The 19,179-nt window shown below is 45.0% G+C and overlaps 1 protein-coding gene and 1 pseudogene across 1 annotated transcript; one reads left to right on the forward strand and one right to left on the reverse strand.

Moving 5' to 3' along the window:
• The first annotated feature begins 1,379 nt into the window (after nt 1-1,379).
• Nucleotides 1,380-15,678, forward strand: ACTG2 (actin gamma 2, smooth muscle). Its single transcript, XM_061593377.1, has 9 exons — nt 1,380-1,486; nt 4,820-4,981; nt 7,315-7,443; nt 8,779-8,889; nt 10,037-10,121; nt 10,958-11,119; nt 12,839-13,030; nt 14,382-14,563; nt 15,422-15,678. Exons 2-9 carry the CDS (start codon nt 4,856-4,858, stop codon nt 15,563-15,565), a joined length of 1,131 nt encoding a protein of 376 aa, XP_061449361.1. The 5' UTR covers nt 1,380-1,486; nt 4,820-4,855; the 3' UTR covers nt 15,566-15,678.
• On the reverse strand, nt 3,690-3,808 carry LOC133368913 (5S ribosomal RNA; annotated as a pseudogene).
• Nucleotides 15,679-19,179: the final 3,501 nt, after the last annotated feature.

The raw sequence follows: 19,179 nt of genomic DNA on the forward strand, positions 1-19,179 counted from the left end.
CGTAACATTGATTAAGAGTTCTGGTGGACTCAGAAGCTTGCTTGCTGTTTTGTGACATTTTGGTTGGTCATAATAAAGGAACTTTGAATTTTTTTCAGAATAAAAGTGGCAGTGTAGCACTTTGCCACACCTGCTAATGTAACCTGCCTTTTCCTCTGCTTTGCTTATCTGGTGGGCTTCTCTCTGAGAAAACCCTTATTATTTTGACATACAGATAGTGCTCCAGTAGATGACGCCATTATCCCTGCTGTGAAATAAGCGGTGGTGCTTTACCCATGCGCCATCACACTACAGTGAAAACTATTCACAAAACTTGGGGGTCCCCAATGTGGCACTCTTGTCCCCCATGTTTATAAAATGGAGGGGTGCTTTGTGTGTGACTTTTTTGCTGTTGTTTAGGGGAGTTACTTGGGGGGGGTTGGAGTATAATCTACTTTTGTAGAGTTTTATATTTCACAGTGTGTAGGTATTTGCCTGGTTTTTGGTATGGGTGATTGAGCATCTCCAGTTTTTCTTCTGTGAAATGGTTATTTAATGGTGCCACATCAACTTCCTAGATTTTCCAAATGTGCCCCCAGGTCCAAAAAGGTTGGAGACTCTTGTAGTAAACTGATTCAATAATGCACCTTGGATCCAATTTTCCACATATCAGAGTGCTGTTTGCTTCCCTGAGTCTCCTTTCCTACCCCCCCCATCACCTTTCCTACTGTTTTCCTCTTCTTGTTATAATTTGGGGTGTTACTTGTGGTTAGGGTGGACCTAGGGCAGAAGATTTGAGCTTATTGTTGGCCAGTTTCAAACATAATAAATCTCTGACAATGAAGCAAAAAAGATGAGCCAAGCCATGTTGGGTGCAATTATGCATGGCAGGACTGAGTGGGAGGCAATTCCTCAGACCTAGTTCACCTTCTGCATCCATCTCATTAAAACCAACAGGAGATCCACATGAGCTCTGTACTCCTTATGCAGATGTCCCATTCATTGCAAAAAGATGTGTGCAAAAGGACCTCCCAGTGGATTGGGCCCTTGTTATTTACCAGGAGGAGGAAGGGTGTATTTGGATTTCCTGACTGAGGGACCAGAACGTCTTGGGTTGGCTCTGGCCATTCTTGGTAACTCTCTACCTCTGTGAGGGGTGTTGCTGTGATTTCCTTTCCTGATGTAGCTTATAAGGACTTACCCCTCACTTGTTTATTGAAGTGTAGCATAAAAGGAGTATATTCATAAATGAGGCGTTGCTTCCCAACTTTTTTCCTGCATACATTTTTCTTAAGATAATAATTCACCCGGCTCTGTTCTACCATCAGTCCAAGGTCAATATAATGAAATAAAACACCTTATATGGCTAACATACTATCCGTTAGCCTTTTTAGGATCTTGGTTTGGGAAAGATCCGCCTCTGAGGTTTTATAGTCTTTCTGGTATTTATACCAAAGGCATCGTCAGAACAGAGTCCCCAAGGAAAGGAGCTTTTCCAGTGTACTCGGTGAGTAACTACAGACAGATTTTGCTTGCATAGATCGAACAATCTTCTTGATGAGAAGGGAGTTGTCTCCTCCAGGGGAAAGGCAAGAGTCCTTTTGCAGCAAGGGAGAAGTGAAAAAAACAAAATAAAATACAAATCACATTTCTCCTTATCCAGATTTGGACTGGGCCTGAATATTGCTCCCTGGGGGTGCCTTGTGGGGAACTGGACCTGATAAATGGATTGCAGAACATTGGTGGATCCTCTTTATTTTTCCAATAGTTTCCAGAAGAACCCATTGGGGTACAGAGCCCTAAGCCCTGGCACTTCATTGAAGAAGTTTCTGTAGTTTTCTCTTTGTGTGCATGTGTTTATCTTTATGTGTTAGTTGCGAGAGTAATGAGAAATCCCACAGCTCCTCCACTGCTGTATCATGGGTGTATGCCTCTCTGCATTTGGCACTTGGGAGATAGAGGAAAAGGTCATGACGTTGCGTTTATGGTCCAATGTACAATCAGGGGCCAAGTTTTTTGGGTTTTTTAAAGCGCAGTTTGGTAGTTTGGAGACCACATTATTGGTGGACTGCTATTTGGACTGCTATTCCTGTGGATGTCAAATAATTTAAAGTTATCTGTCCACATGCTATCAGTTGCATAGCCCCCCTCAAGTTCTTGATTCCATTAATAACATTTGTGTTTTTCTCGATACAAGCTGAAATCAATATTGGTTATTCTCACAGTCGGACAGTTTCATCTTTCTTTATATCGTAAATGCAGCCTGGTGTGCCTAGAACTGCAGGAAATATGTGGGGAGGGGCCTTTTTTCCCTTTGGAAGCCAGGGGCTGGAAAGATTATTTCCATTTTTGGGAAAAGCTTGTGATGAACCTCATGTTTCTGTTTACTCTCCTCTAGACTGGCGTGGCATGCCATGCTTATTCCCTGATTCATGCTTGTAGCTTTTTGGACAAGTAAAAAGATCAGGGTCTGTTGTTACACGCACCAAGAGATTTAGGAAATTTCCAGATGAACACAGACCGGTGTTTGTGTGTTACAAAAAGAATATTTAAGTTCACCATAAAGGGAAGGAAATTGAAATTAAAAGGGTGTCAGGGGATATAAGCTGAAGAATCATACTTCTGGATTCTGATCCTGCCAGGTCTGTGTTGCTCCATTCACCCAGGGATTAATTTTAGACTAACAGAGGTTGAGGTTCAAATCTGGTTGGAAACACCATGCTGGGATCCACAATCTCTGATGTGTGAAAACTTTTTTTGTCAGCCAGCATGAAAGGTACTGCACTTTGCTCCTGCTCTGGGGCATCTCCATTCAGTCCTGCTTACTTTGCTTCAAGGTTGAGTCCTGGGATTAAGAAAAGATGCGGGACTAAGCATCAGTGACTTCTGGCCAAATTAAACCATGTTCCTTTGGGCACCTACTGTAAGATCAGAATCTCGTCCTTGGGTCTGCATGTGTGCTGAGACAGTCTTGGCATTTCTGCTTCTTTGGAAATAGTTTTATTTACAGCATTAATAAAAACATAAGATTTAAATCTGAGTGGCATTTAAATTGGAATATTTATTTCCAAGTGACAATTGAATCAGTGAAACAAGTTATGGGGGCAGCAGGGAAAGTGAGGCAGTAACCCTCTGGTCATAACGATGCCACCTTTGGCCATGGATGAAATGTGAAAAATGTGATGTCAGACTTGAAGCACCTGGCTGGAAGAGGAAATCTCACTGGATAAGCAGTAAGAACAGAATATCTGCCTTGCTGGATCAGATCACTCCAACATTTGGCTTCCATCAGGGGCCATCAAGTGGGAAGTGTTCAAGCAGGTGTTGGCCTGGCTTTCCCTTATTATTTATCTCTGGTACTTGGTGTTGAGGGGTGTACTGCATCAGTATATAATCCTCATGAATTTGCCCACTCCATTTTTTAAATGTGACAGTGAAGACTTATCCTTGCAAGGCTTATCCTTGCAACTTGCAGTGTTTCCCCAGCTTTTTACGAAGGAAAGCAATAAATGGAATGCTACCTTTGTGTCAGAGTCAGCTGTGCTGAGACCAGCTAATTTAGGAGCTCTCAATCAGCTCACCTTCACGATTGTTGTTGTTGTTACATGCCTTCAAGTCGATTATGACTTATGGCAACCCTATGAATCTTTTTTGGATATATTCATAGGGTTTTCATGGTATGAGGTATTCAGAGGTGGTTTACCATTGCCTTCCTCTGGCACCCGGGATTCCCAGGTGGTCTCCCATCCAAGTACTAACCAGGCCTGACCCTGCTTAGCTTCCGAGATCGGACAAGATCAGACCTGTTCATGGTAGTATGGCCGTAGCGCCTTCATGATGGTTTATTTGCCATGAGCCGCCTGTTCCCACTGACATTGTGAAGGGTTTTCTCAGTCTGGCATTGTGTATCTCTGCAGCTTGCTCCCATGGATTTATCACAACTCTCGATGTTTCGGTTGGTCCATTGAAAAGGAACTGAAAAGGAGCTGGAGGACAGCCCCAAAGATGTTACAGCAGCCTTGCCCAACTTGACACCCTCCAGATGTCTTGCACTACAACTCCCATCAACTCCAGTATCCTACAACCATCCTGACTGAGGCTGATGGGAGTTATGGTCCAAAACATTTGGAGGACACCAGACTGGGGATGGCTGTGCTAAAGGGTCAAAAGAACTAATTCTACTTGAACACAGTAACTCTATCACAAACTTATAGCAGTTTTGTGCCAGTAAAACTGTCACAACTCCCTCAAAGAATCCTGGGAATGACAGTTTGGCGAATGTCCAGGTAATAACTCTCTTAGGGATTCCCTGCCTCACAGAACTAGGGTAGGTTCTGTCAAACAAGAGGAAACGACTGTCAAACTAGTTTTAAGTCTGTAGTGCAGATAAGTTTTCTGGGATATCCTGTCAGGGTAGTGGGTTGGATTCATTGGTTGCCTTCTAACTGGCCCTTGGGCTAGTCTCTCTGGTCTACTGCTTCCCACAGCACGGAAGCTCTTTCTAGCAGTCCTTCATTCAGGGCTGGCCCAAAACATTTTGCTGCCTGAGGCAAAATACAAGATAGGCCTCCCCCAATTCCACATATGGAAACCCATCAGCCTGGCGTTTGACTCTTTCTTCCACACTGGTGATGGGGCATCCATCTAGCTTTAGGGGCAAAGGGCAGATTGCAATGCACACACAGCTCTGTCCTCCAACTCCTCATCACCACTGCTTGCAGCATCTGCTGCCTGAGGCCACTGCCTCACTCTGCCTAGTGGTAGGGTTGGCCTTGCTTTTGCCAGCAAAGAACCCATCTGCACGATTGCTATGTGTCCTTCCTGATCTTCCTTCTTCCAGGTGTCCCGTGTCCCGGCACCACCTCTAATTGAAGCCATGTGTGAAGAGGAGACAACCGCCCTTGTTTGTGACAATGGCTCCGGGCTATGCAAGGCTGGTTTTGCCGGTGATGATGCCCCCCGTGCAGTTTTCCCTTCCATCGTGGGTCGCCCACGTCACCAGGTTTGTGCCCCGAGTTCCCTTTGGGTGTTTTCAGTGATGGTGCTTGGTGCAAAACATATGAAGAACCAGATTCAAAGCCCTGTGGGTAAATAAACTCTTCTGAAGGCCACAAAAGAAAGCCAGATTTGGTGAAGCTGATTTGATGGGCTGCTTCAGGTGCTCTCCTACCAGGAAAGGAAGGGTACTGTATTTGGCAGCCTTTGCCAACCTGGTGCCCTCCACTTGGGGTTGGTGGGAGTTATAGTCCACAACAACTGGAGAGTACCAGGTTGGCAAAGGTTGATATATGGCATATACTAGATTTGTAAATTTTGTTGTTACCAAAAGTATAAATATACAAAAGGAAGTATCCAAAGAAACAGAAGATGAACAGCTACAAATCGTAAATCAAAAATAAAAAGGGAGAATAATGCTACAATGTATTAGGAACAAGCAAGATAATACCAAAAGGCTGTGCTAGGAAGTGATTATACAACTCAGAACATTTGGAGATAAGAAACTGTCTGTTTCATAAAGCCATCCCAAAATTATCACAAGAGATTGATCAGTAATTTCTCTTATCAGATACTGTAGGACCCCATATTTCATTCACTGAAGAAAATGCACTGTGAAATTTGCTAAAAGGCTGTCAGTATCAACATTAGACTATCCCAGAGTTTTGAAACGCTATGTATGTATGTATGTACTGCCTTCAAGTCGATTCCGACTTATGGCGACCGTATGAATAGGGTTTCCATGGTAAGCGGTATTCAGAGGGAGTTTACCATTGTCTTCCTCTGAGGCCGAGAGGCAGTGACTGGCCCAAGGTCACCCAGTGAGCTTCATGGCTGTGTGGGGATTCGAACCCTGGTCTCCCAGGTCATAGTCCAACACTCTAACCACTACACCACACCGACTCTTTTGTAAAGCTACCCCTTTTTAAAAGAAATTGGTGGCACCAATTCACCAACATTTAGAAAATACCAGCATAGTGGAACCGAGGGGATTCTGCTTTTGGTTCAGCCGCCTGAGAGAATTTATCAGGGATAAGAGTCAATTAGATACTTGGAAATTATTTGATGGAATAAGATTAGAAAAACCTGTTGGACATTTTGGGTCCTTGCTGCTGTTTGGGAGCAAAGGCCTCCAACATATTAAGACTTACACGGGGGAGGAGTCTGAGCACAAGGAAGCAGCTCATTTTGTAGCTGAACTGGCCATGGCTAGTAGCTGTGGCTTTTAGACCTCACTCATGGCTATTCATGTGGCTGCATTAATGTCATGCAGGAAGTGACACTGTGGTGGCTGAATCAGGCTTGAGGCTGGTGCCTGCCAATGTTCTTGCGTATGCAGAGAGGGAGAGTTCAAAATGCAGATTTTATGTTCAAGAGCTGGTCATCGTGACTCTGTTTGTGAAGATAAAGCAGTCCACGTTTTGTTACTGAGAGCTGTAAAGGCTGGCATCATTGTACTTGTGTAGCAGCATGGGGAGAAGAGGGCTGTGAGGCAGAATGATTTTGCCAAAATCCCCTTACCATGAGTTAGTGGCTGAGGTGAGATTTGAACTGACGATTCCCTGACTCATCCCAGCTCATACTCCTAGGTAGCCACTATGAAATTTTAGCTTTGAGGCTGGGGGAAAAAAGATTTACCCAAAAGGAGTTGTTGTTTGCTCGTTTATTAATTTAAAAACTGTATATCTGTCTGTTCTCCTCATCAGTAGTGTAGTGGCAAATTCAGAAGTGCGGGGTCCCTTTATGATAGTCCCACCCACGTCCCCAGGATTCACCATCTCTTCTTGCAGAACCAGAATTAAACTGCTACGTGCATAGCCCCCCACCCCTCTCTCTGGGGGTTAGCCAGAAACATTTTGATTTTAAGAATTTTGAAATGAAGCCAAGTGTGGGACTAGGATTTGGGAGACCAAAGTACTTTGCCATGAAGCTCACTTACCCTGTGAGCCAATCAGCATGAAAGGGGAGGTGTGTGTTCGATACTGAGAAGAGTCTTCTCAGTGACTTGCTCACCTCCTTTCACTCTGATTGGCTCCAATCATCATGAAAGGACAAGGAAGCATGTTGTTTGCCAAGTGAGAAGATTCTTTTCAGTGGCTAACATACTCCCCTTTCATGCTGATTGGCTTGTACACAGGGACCCTGCGCCCCAAAAGGTGTCTATAACACCCTGTGACCCCAGACAACTACACCCCTGCTCCTCATATAGTTCAAGGTGGGTCAGGCCTCTGGAGAAGGGGGAATGCATGTTGGTGGTTGTGGTGTGTTCATCGTTTTGAAGGCCTTCTGCCTGGGGATGAAGCGGGGAAGGGAGCTGATGTTTCTCTTCTTGGTTCCTAGGGTGTGATGGTGGGAATGGGCCAGAAAGATAGCTATGTTGGGGATGAGGCCCAAAGCAAAAGGGGAATCTTGACTCTCAAATACCCCATTGAACATGGCATCATCACCAACTGGGACGACATGGAAAAGGTGCGGTGAGGAATTCTGCTCTACATTCATGCCTCAATTCAGGTTTTTAAATGGAGGTTTTATATTAAGATAGAAAGACATAAGCATGCAATAATACTTTAAACAACAGCCAGCGCCTCCTGGCTTACATTTTCTTGTGACTTCAATCTGTTCCAGCAGGAAATGAAATGACTTCCTGGAGTCTTTTATAATGTGTATGTTTGTTCATCAGCAAAGTGCACAGTAAGCCCTCCTTCTCCAATCTTAATATCTTGCAATAGTATGATATCATATGGTATGATAATTTGGATAATGTGATACTATGGAATGGCAATTAATAAACTCCTTACTAGATTCCAGTGGCTTTCTAACTGCATTTTTGACCAATTCCAGAAGAACTGTACGATTTAGAGGAATTTCATACCTAATAGCAGCTCAGTCATTTAGTTGGGCTAATGTGAGGGCCTGAAGAAGACGAATAGCACAGCAAACTTTATGAAGGGAAGTTCAGCTGAGTCTGATCAGAGCCTAAAATAAAGCATCCCCCCCACCCAAAAGCTTCAACGTATTTACATTTCCCCTAAACATGTCCAAAATCAACATCCTCTGTGCCTCAAGGATCTCAGTGGGCAAGCTTATCTGATCTTTGAGCTAAACTAGGGGTTACCAGACATTTTGGCTTAGATACTAAGATAAGGTAACTGAAGGAAGTCCATGCAAGGAAAGTTCCCTGCCCCTCCTGTCTCCAGCAGCCACTCCCCTGAATCAGTCCTACATGAAAGCATCCTGACCATGAGGACAGGCTTTTCAGGGGTACCACTCACTGTGGGGGTGGTGGGAAACTTTCCTTTGGTGAATTTCCTTCACTTAACTTATATTCTTGAGGGCCACATAATTCTCCAGGGGCTGGGCTCATGTTTTACTATACAGTCTGACGTGCTCTAGGTAGCCAGGCCCTATAACAAGGTTAGTGCCTTTCAGCCATAAAAGATCCATTTTTATGGAGTTCATGTGGTTGAGCATTATTTGGCTTTGAAGGACAAGGTCTGGGGAATGACTGTGCTTCCTAAATGATCTCCTGAAGAGGCAAACTGACCATGGTCCTTTGCTTTAACAGAAAGCGCATCTGAGAGCAATAGCATAAAAATATAAATGAGAAATATAAAGGGCATCTCAGCAGCTTTGAGTAGCCATCAGTGGGCATGACAGGCAAAACCCTGAGTAACACCGAGGCAAGGAGTGTTTTCACAACCACTGACCATCCTGAATTAGAACCTGCAAAGTGCTGAAAATAAAGGCGAGTAAGGCAAAGCAGGTGGCATCACTGGCAACTCTTTGTTCATTCACTTTGTCCAGATTTGGCACCATTCTTTCTACAATGAATTGCGAGTGGCTCCTGAAGAACACCCCACACTTCTGACAGAGGCACCCCTGAACCCCAAGGCAAATCGAGAAAAGATGACCCAGGTAAATCCCCCCATCCTGTTCTACCTGAGCATTACCAAGAATGCTTTCCCTTCTGCTTCTGCATCAGAAATGCCATCCCGTGATTCTCTTCCCCACTGTGCAAACATATACAGTGGCAACACTGCTTTTATGGGCACCAGTGAAGAAGCCATGTGCAATCTCAGAGGTGTGCCCCAGGATCCCTTGTGATGCTTAAGAGCATGCTGGGTGATCCCATCCTATCAGCCCCTGACTCCTCTTCAAGTGAGCGCCAGAACTAGGGATGGAGGAGAAATTCCATTCATTTCGCATTTAAAGGCAAACCTCCCTAAGTTGCGCTTTCCAAAACAATACATGAACCAAAACGCAGCCATTCTTCAGAATGCACACGTCTCCACATTTTGCCACACAGTTCTCCAAGCAAATAATGTGTACAGAAATGCACATTCTATGGTAAAGAGTGCATAAAAATGCATATATTGGTGATAATAATGAAGAAGCAATACATTAAATTAGGGGGAAGTGCCTTGCAAAAGTGTATCGGGCATACAAAATGCATACCCAAAAGGGGAATATTAGAAGAAATTTGTACTAAAATGCTGCTGATGACTTCTTTAAAAATTGCCAACTGATGTGGAAACATGGAAAACCGAACAAGGCTGAAAAACATGAGAATCTGAGTAAACCCAAAACTGACAGATTCACCCATTCCTACCATAACTCAGAAGAACATATAGTGGGAGCCTTATCATCATAAGGGTCTGGATGGCCATGTGCTCCACCCTGGAGCATTTGCCAGGTACACAGGAGGAAGGTGGTACATATGAACTTGTACCACCATGGTGCATCTGCTTGCAAGTAGTAGATTTGGGAGCCACTAAGCGTAGCTGAGGCAGAGATGGAGCAAGCTATTTGGAGAGAACTTTTGCTGTGCAAGCCCCATGGAGATGCCTTGCTCTTGTGCAGCTCCTTTTCAGTTCAGTTAAGGCTTGTGCAGGACAACTTTCCAGTGGATTGTGCCCCGTGTAGATTAATGGGAGAAGGGTGCTGATCTTTTGGGATGTCTGTCTCAGGCCCTGAGATGTCTTGCACGAGTTGCCAGAGGAGATCCATGTGCAGGGCCTCAGAATGACCTGCCTGCCATTCATTCTCTATTTCCCCCTTCTAGATTATGTTTGAAACCTTTAACGTCCCTGCCATGTATGTTGCAATCCAAGCCGTGCTGTCCCTTTACGCATCTGGCCGTACCACTGGTGAGTGCTTTGCTTCAGTTGTTCAATCTTCAGAAGTCTGAATTCTATGCAAGTCACCAGCAAATCTGGGAAAAAATTCAACCCCTGGGCCATTCTGTAGCCGAGGTGCTATCCTACCTGGGGAGACAATTACTGCCATTCTGAAAGCAGCTGCATTGACTGAATCACAGGGCATGATTGTACTACAGACTGTACAAGTGGCTTAGCCATTATTCCCTCTTCTCTGTTGACTGTAACTCTAGGAAGAAGGGAACCTGGTTCTAAGACAGCCTTCCTCAACCTGGTGCCTTCCAGATGTTGTTGGACTACAATTCTCATCAACCTGAGCAGCCATCGTGGTTAATAGTTGGGGATGATAGGAGATGTAGTCCAACAAATATCTGGAGTGCACAAAGTTAGCTCCCCCGTTCTATGGGTTAAGGTCTCCTGCAAAACCACTGTGGACAGTTCTCACATTCAGCTGCAAGTTGTGAAGCGTAATCATGAGGTGAGATCCAGGCAGGCTCACGTATGTCGGTGCACCTGCTCAGGGTCACTTCTAGTCAAACACTTGCCTCTGCTGTGATTGTGATGGCCATGGGGCAGGGGGCTGGTGGTTGCGCCTCACAATAGGCTGGTGTACACCTGCTCCTGCTAGTGTGCTGATGAACAAGCACTTTATGATTTTATAAAGCGCCCAGAGAGCTTTGGCTATGGGGCAGTATACAGATGCAATGAATGAATGAATGCACGGATGAATGAATGAATGATCCACAGCTCTTTATATACCCAGAGTAATATTTTGGCATACAAAGAGAGAAATGGGTGTTTGTCAAAGTCTTCTTTCTTCTCCCTAGGCATTGTTCTGGACTCTGGTGATGGCGTCACTCACAATGTGCCCATTTACGAAGGTTACGCCCTGCCCCATGCAATCATGCGTCTTGACCTGGCCGGTCGTGACCTTACGGACTACCTCATGAAGATTCTTACAGAGCGGGGCTACTCTTTTGTCACTACTGGTAAGGAGAAACTGGGGGCTTTGGAAGAGCTGCTCCAGCATTCCTTTTTCTGTCATGAAGATCAGCTTCCATATTGCCAGGAGTGGGGGTGGGAGTGCAGAAACACACCGTTTACTCCCCCAGTGCTAAAAACTGTCGCTTTAACTGTTGTGGCCTCCCTCGCTGCAAGGAAAGTTTTACTGAACAACTAGGAGTTGTCATTGTGGGAGAGTGCTGAGAATCTTGATAGAGATGGACTACAGAAAAGCAACTCAAAACAATTTAAACTATGGAATTCACTCCCACAAGAGGCAATGCTGGCCACCAACTTGGATGACTTAAAAAGATAATTAGGCATATTCGTGGAGAAGGCTATCAATGGCTACTAGCCATCATGGCTATCACTGCCTCCATGGTCAGAGGCAGGATGCTTCTGAATACCAATTGCTGGAAACTGCAGGAGGAGGGAGTGCTCTTGCACAGGTCTTTCTAGTGGGGGGCAGCTCGTTGGTCACTGTGAGAACAGGATACTGGATGAGCCACTGGCCTGATCCAGAAGGCTCCTTTTAATCTTAATCTTCTTCTTAATGTTCTTAATTTGGTAGCAGGGCTGGTGCCAGAGGGCGGCAAGGTCAGACCCTGGACAAGGGCCCCTGGGTCCCAAGGGGCCCCTGAAGGGCCCCTCAGGGTAGGTGGGTAGCGCTCCTTTCTGTGTTCTGCGGCAGCATAGGCTCCCGACCCTGCCGCAGATTGCAAGAGGGAGCTCCCTACCGCCATCTTGGTTGATGGCAGGGATGTGTGCGCATAGCACGCATGCATGCCATCAACCAAGATGGTGGCAGAGGCATCAGTCCCTTAGGGAAGCCTCGGCCGCCATCTTGGTTGATGGCAGGCATGCACACACAGCGTGGGCAGTATTCACCAAGGGAAAGGTAGGTAGGTGGGGTATGTGTGCGTGTGGGTGTTCGGGCACGCTGGTGCTCAAGGGCCCTGGCGTGCCTGATGCCGGCCCTGTTTGGTGGACATGCCCTTAGTTTATCTTCCACCATATGCCAACTTACCTGTATATACAGTATACCTACCACATTTGCATGTGGAAGCTGTGGACAACTCAGACCGAGACACTGTGATCCCCTTTTAAGACTACAAATTAAGTGCTTCAGTCAAAGGGACGAGGTTCAGCATAGTGTGGTATGTTCAGCGTAGTGTGGGATGTCTGCAACAGTCAAGGAACCTGCTGTGACAGATTCCCCGGGCACCAGACTCTGCCACCTGTTCTGAGATTGTCTTATCAAGTGCACTGAGACTCCAGAGGCTATTGTGGTGTTTGTGAATAACGGGAGGAGAAAAAAGGTGCTGGTGAAATGGAATGAAAGGACCAAGAAACCCTTTCCTTTGAGCTAATGAAGAAAGTGTTCTCACCTGCTGCTGCTCCTACTTTGTCCCCCACTGAGCTGTACAAGTCAGGGCTGGCCAAGACACTTTGACTGCCTGAGGTGGAAAATCCAAAGTGGCACCCCTCCCATTAGCTAACTAGGGTCACACTCTATTGAGAAGTGACCCCACACAAGTCTCCTTGAAACTGTGCAACTTGACTTTGCACCAAGGCTGCTTATGCATGAGAGCCTTTAAGCCGAGAAGCCTGTCTGTCTCTCTGCTGCACTTAATGCCCCAAGTCGGCCACCTTGCCCTACCCAGAGTAAAGTGGCCTTTGGTGTAATATGCTTCTGCCTTCCACAGCTGAACGAGAAATTGTGCGTGACATCAAGGAGAAGCTGTGCTACGTCGCTCTGGATTTTGAGAATGAGATGGCAACAGCTGCTTCCTCATCTTCCCTGGAAAAGAGCTACGAGCTTCCCGACGGGCAAGTCATCACCATTGGCAATGAGCGATTCCGTTGCCCAGAAACTCTCTTCCAGCCATCCTTTATTGGTGAGTGTCCAACCCCGGAATCTGAGGTCAAAGTGCTTGAGGTTAGGCATGGAACACCGTCTTGCCATCACTCTTGGGACTCTTTTCTAATTAGGTGACTTGATGCAGTGGTCTTTGACTTTGATATTTCAACCTGAACACTTCAGTAAATCATGAAGAGAAGATATAGCATTCCTTCTTTCATTCATTTTATTATTATTATTATTACTATTATTATTATTATTAAATTTATTTATATACCGCATTTTCCACAAATACACATGTGCTCAAAGTGGTTCACACAAACAGTCCAAATGCTGTAGCACAACACATAATAAAAAGTATAATCACTACCACATTAAGAAAAAAAGGTATATGTCAAAGTATAAATGAGCATAAAGCTCAACAACAAAGCCAAGGCAAAAATATTTTAAAAAATTACCCCCAAGCTGATACAAACATCTCTTCCATCCCCCTGACCCCCACAGCTCAACCCAAAGGACCAGAAAGTCTTCTGAAAGAAGCTGTGTTTGAAGCCTTCCAGGGCTGGAGGGTGTGGCAAGGCAGGTGGAAACATCCCTCCCCTGATGACAAGCAGAGTCTCTCTCCCCTCACTTTATTTGTCCCTTGCTTCTTCCTCAAGTAAGGATCCCAAAGCAGTATCATACATACAACACCATACAAAAGGATGTACAATAATCTCGAAAGATAAACAATATTTTATCTGACAAAAAAAAATGCTACAATAAACCCATACATTTTCAATTCAATACTTTTGAAATCACCAGTTAACAATGCAAAATCCACAAACAATTCAAGGGCACTGTATACGAGAACTCTTTCCATTCTTGTTATATAATTCCACAGTAGGATAAAATTAACTATCATGGCAAGTGTTAACATAAAGTAGCAATTCAAGTCCAGTTAAATAGCAACTGCTCTCCAAGGCAAACAGCAGCTGCTTTTGCTTTCCCCTAGCCAGCTGAGCACTTAAATCACTGAAGGGTAAAGACACAAAGCTACATGAGAGTTGCTCCCCAAAAGGACTTAACCCTAAAGTATCAACGGCAACTGCAGCACATTGATAGGAGCATCTGCTTTGCATTCAGAAGGTCCCGGATTCAATCCCTGGCTTCTCCAGGGAGGGCTGGGAGTGTCTGAAACCATAGAGAGCTGCTGCCAGTTAGTATAGACAATGCTGAGCTAGATGGAGCAATGACCTGACTAGGTATAAGACTGCTTTCTATGTTCCCATCGTTTGGGGCAGCTGCTGTGATTAAACCAGTGGAAAATGGCTGAAAGAAGTTAGTTTTACTGAGCTCCCATCTGAATTGGTATGGATGCACCACTGAACATGCGCTGTTTCTCACAGGTATGGAATCTGCTGGCATTCACGAGACAACCTACAATTCCATCATGAAATGTGACATTGACATCCGCAAAGACCTCTATGCCAACAATGTCCTTTCAGGAGGTACCACCATGTACCCTGGTATTGCAGACAGAATGCAAAAGGAAATCACAGCCTTGGCTCCCAGCACAATGAAGATAAAGGCATGTTCGACCTATTTTCTTTTATTTTTTTGGTGGTGGCGGTGGGAAGTTCCCTAACAGCTGTTTGCTCACATCCCACTGCAACTTGGCAGGACAGCAGACTTTGGGAGCAGATCCATGTGTACACGTGGGCTACCCACTGCCAGCTATGGGAGGGATTATCTATGAGCATGTAGGACTGTTCTCTTTCCAATTGTCGAAAACAGAGAAACCTTGCTGTTATGCTCTGATGGATTATGACCCATTGACGTATCACAATTCTGCATTTAAAACAAAACACAGAATGCAGTCCAACTCAAATTTTACAAACTGGGCAAATCTGCAGTGATTTGCATATATCAAGCAACTGGCGTAGGTTAGTGGGTCTTGACTGTTGCTCAGATCAGAACTGACTTTTTGTTCTTGCTTAGACTTGCATCTTTATCTGGTTATCAACTGATCAGCAAAAATATCCACTCCTTTCCTGCTCTTATACCCTTAACGGTAGCTTGATGCACAGAAATCAGCAGGCAAAGCCTTTTATAGTGTTTGTGATAAATGTTACTACCTGCAAGATCTCCAAGTCAAGTTGCTGTTCAAGGCAAAAGTGCAGAGCTCACTCTAAATGTTGGCAACTGTCCTTCATTAGCACCTTTCTGCTTGTGTGCATGGAAGAGGTTCTCCTCATTCTGAGAGCCGCATATTGGAGACTTGGGACACTGCACCATTGGCAACGTTTTTCAGGGCCACTGTGCAGCTGCTGTGGATTCACACTGGACTGCAGCTCCAGGTTTCCACTGTGCTTCTCATTTAAGTATCCATGGAAAGTGCGTGATCTCTATTTCACTAATTAATGCTCTTTTGCAAATGTTTTGACAGATCATTGCTCCTCCCGAGCGCAAATATTCCGTTTGGATCGGCGGTTCCATCCTGGCCTCTCTCTCCACTTTCCAGCAGATGTGGATCAGCAAACCAGAATACGACGAGGCTGGCCCTTCAATTGTCCACAGGAAGTGCTTCTAAAGGCCAGAGCTGGATTCTTCCACAGCATGGAGACTCCGTCCTTCTTCTTCTTCCTCTTCTTCTTATGCAATTCTTTCTAACCCTTCAATAAGCATTAAAACTTTTTCAGACCAGCGCTGCCTGTGGAAATTTGTCCCTTGACTTTTTATATGCCATTGATCTGCAGGCTCCTTTGAGCAAACTTCTGAGGGGTTGAGAGTCAGAGATGGGGGAGGGAAACCTGCTCAAATGAAATATGTCTTTACTTGAAAACTCAGTACTTCAGATGAGCAGGAGGAAGAGGACAATCAAATGAATTGGCATATTGCAGGGAAAGCAAGAAACAGGGCTGGATCATGGCCATAATGGGCCCTGGGCCACTGGACTGTGGTGGGGCCCTTACTTCACCCCCAGCTCCGGACTCCAATGTATGACATTTTGGGCATGAGCGTGCAGACACAAAGATAACTACATTATGTACAATAATGGGGTTGTAGCCAAATAATACCTACTCAGAGTAGGCCCACTGAAATTAATGGACTTAAGTTAGTTGTCATATCCAATGATTTCAAAGGGTTTAAGTAGAACATAATTGGACACAGCTCATGATGTCAGAAACGTTGCTACAAATCCAGGGATATAGTGGTCTAGGGACTCAGGAGTCTTAGACCTCCTACTTTTTTGGGAACAGGGTCCCAATGTCTCCAGCATCCCATGAGTCAATCAGTATGAAAGGGGAGTGTATTAGCCACTGACAAGAGTCTTCTCACATGCTTCCTTGTTCTTTCCTGCTGATTGGAGCCAACCAGAGTGAAAGAAAGGGAGTCCGCCACTGAGGAGACTAACAGTCTCTTTTCATGCTCATTGGCTCCTAGGGACATCCGTTGTTGTGGAAGAAGGCATTAACAAGGATCTCATTCTCAACCCAGTAGCAAAAGAAGGGGGGAGGGGTGTGCCTGTGAAGGGACCCTGCACTTCTGAATTTGCCACTACCTTACCATGCAAATCTTATAGCAAGGATAGCCAATGTGGTGCCCTCCAGAGGTCATTGTTGGATTCCAGCTACACTCATTCCTCTAACCATTGGCCATGCTGTCTGGGGCAGATGTGAACTACAGTCCATCTGGAGAAAGCCACGTTGGCTGTCCTAAAGGAATAATGTATTCTGTTCTTCCCTGGAAGCAAAGCTCTAAAGCTCCCTTCATGCATCAACTGTGCGAAGGGGTCTTCTTCAGTACCAAGTGCTGCTTGTAGCATGGCTTCCCTGGCTCAGCTTGCAACATCCACATGTTGACCGTGACCATCTGCACTGGGGAAGCCTACATAGGCAAGTTTTCCCTGTGGCCTACGCAGACATCCACAATCAATGTGTGGATGTAAGGGACAAGGCCGGTGGAAGCTGTGCAATGGGAAATGGAGCTAGCAGCATGTTCCCATGGCCCCTTGTACAGATGGGAACCCCTTCACACAATTAACATATGAAGGGGGCCTAAAGTGGGGCAGATCCACACCATACATTTAAACCACAGGACTTCCCCCAAAGAGTCCTGGGAACTGTAGTTTGCTAAGAGTGCTGGGAATTGTAGCTCTGTGAGAGGGAGCCTACAGTTCCCAGGAGTCCTCTCTGGGACTCCCTTTTTTCCCCTTTCTAGGACTATGGCACTGCCACACAGCTGGGAAGTTCCAGTCACATGCATGCAAAGAAATGTCCTGAAATGTTTTATAAACCAGAAAGACAACAGTTTTTATCTAAAAGCTATTGTACATTTTAGAGGGTCTGGAATGTTACCCAGTCTGTTTCTGAGCAGTGAGAAGAAAAATGTAGACTCTCTTATGCATTTTCAGCACATGCAGAGCATGTGATAAAACATGGCAGAAGGAAAATATTGTAGTGTAGAAACTGATGCATGCATGACACTTCAGAGGTGGGCCTAGAGATGGACCAGCCCAGTTATACCATGCCTTATGCTTTGTTTTATTAGAATCATAGAGTTGGAAGGGGTCTATAAGGCCATCCAGTCCAACCCCCTGCTCAATGCAGGAATCCAAATTAAAGCATACCCAACAGGTGGCTGTCCAGCTGCCTCTTGAATGCTTCCAGTGTTGGAGAGCCCATCACCTCTTGAGGTAATTGGTTCCACAGTTATACTACTCTAACAGTTAGGCAGTTCTTCCTGATGTTCAGTCAAAATCTGGCTTCCTGTAAATTGAGCCCATTAGTCCATATCCTTCACTCTGGGACGATCGAGAAGAGATCCCCGCCCTCCTCTGTATGACAGCCTTTCAAGTACTTGACGAGTGCTATAATATCTCTCCTTAATCTTCTGTTCTTAAGACTAATACCCAGTTCTTTCAGTCTCTCTTCACAGAGCTTTGTTTCCAGCTCCCTGATAATTCTCATAGCCCTCCTTTGAACCTGTTCCAGTTTGTCTGCATCCTTCTTAAAGTGTGGTGTCCAGAACTGGATGCAGTACTCAAGATGAGGGCTAATCAGTGCTGAATAGAGGGGAACCAATACTTCACGCAATTTGGAAACTATACTGCTGTTAATGCAGCCTACAATAGCATTTGCCTTTTTTGCAGCCACATCACATAGCCATATTTGTTTGCAAAAATGGCTGTATTGCCAACATTACGAAAAATGTCATGGTGGTGTACAGCATAAAATTACATCCAGACAACAAATACAAGTACATCAAATTAATACATCAACATAGCTAGATCACCCCTCAGGGAAAGCCTGGGTGAACAGACAAGTTTTAAAAGCCAGTGCTGTAGCTGTCACAAGTCAATTTGTTGTTTTTAATAATATTTCATTCACATTGCATTTCAAGCATTCAGTGATCCACACAAATTATCTCATTAATCCACACAGCCAGCAAGGTCAAGTCATAAATGTACAGCGCCCATGCCAGCAAAACCATGGAAGAAGGTGCCAAGACGGATTTGGCACATCATAGGCACAATCCATCCCCCTCTTGAGAAGAGTCTGCTTTCTCTCTAGATAGGGAAAGGGTTTGTCCCTCTTTCGTAGTTCAAGAAAGTTCAGGACAGACAGACAAATGAAAGTACTACTTTACACAACGTTTAGTTAAACTACGGAAATCACCTACTTGGATGGTGTTAAAAGAGGAGACAAATTCATTGAGGGTAAGGCTAGCTACTAGCCTTGATGGCTATTTACTTCCTCCACTGTCGGAGTTGCTGGGCACAGAATAGACACAGGTATGAAGCCCAGCACCAAACCTGGTCTTGCCACCAGACGTCCCCTCTGATCCCTGCTATACTTGTCTGATTCACAGGGGCACTTCTAAACGGCAGCTTATTGTGGACTCAGCGCTGTTCATGCACCTGATTCTTTATTTATTTGCAGCGTCCACACAACTTCATTCTCATCAAAATGCCATCCCATATACCTCCCCCCGTTTAATCTGGATTTACCATTTCTGTGCTTTGTTAAACAATTATTGGATTTTTCCACAGTAAGAGTAAATCCAGATTAAATCAAAACCAATATGGGATGGTATTTTGATGAGGAGATGCAGACACTACAAAAACCTGCATGCGCTGAGTCCACAATAAGCTCAAGTATGAAACTGCCCACAAACACTTTAAAACATGTGCACATTTGTAGT

Source organism: Rhineura floridana, chromosome 12 (genome assembly GCF_030035675.1).
Source record: "Rhineura floridana isolate rRhiFlo1 chromosome 12, rRhiFlo1.hap2, whole genome shotgun sequence".
In the NCBI taxonomy this organism is placed as follows: domain Eukaryota; kingdom Metazoa; phylum Chordata; class Lepidosauria; order Squamata; family Rhineuridae; genus Rhineura; species Rhineura floridana.

What these genes read in the sequence shown, in the direction of transcription:
- ACTG2 (XM_061593377.1), top strand. Translation starts at nt 4,856, where the DNA reads ATGTGTGAAGAGGAGACAACCGCCCTTGTTTGTGACAATGGCTCCGGG. An exon ending in TGGGTCGCCCACGTCACCAG is followed by an intron (nt 4,982 to 7,314) that starts GTTTGTGCCCCG and finishes CTTGGTTCCTAG; the next exon opens with GGTGTGATGGTGGGAATGGG. An exon ending in CTTCCAGCCATCCTTTATTG is followed by an intron (nt 13,031 to 14,381) that starts GTGAGTGTCCAA and finishes TGTTTCTCACAG; the next exon opens with GTATGGAATCTGCTGGCATT.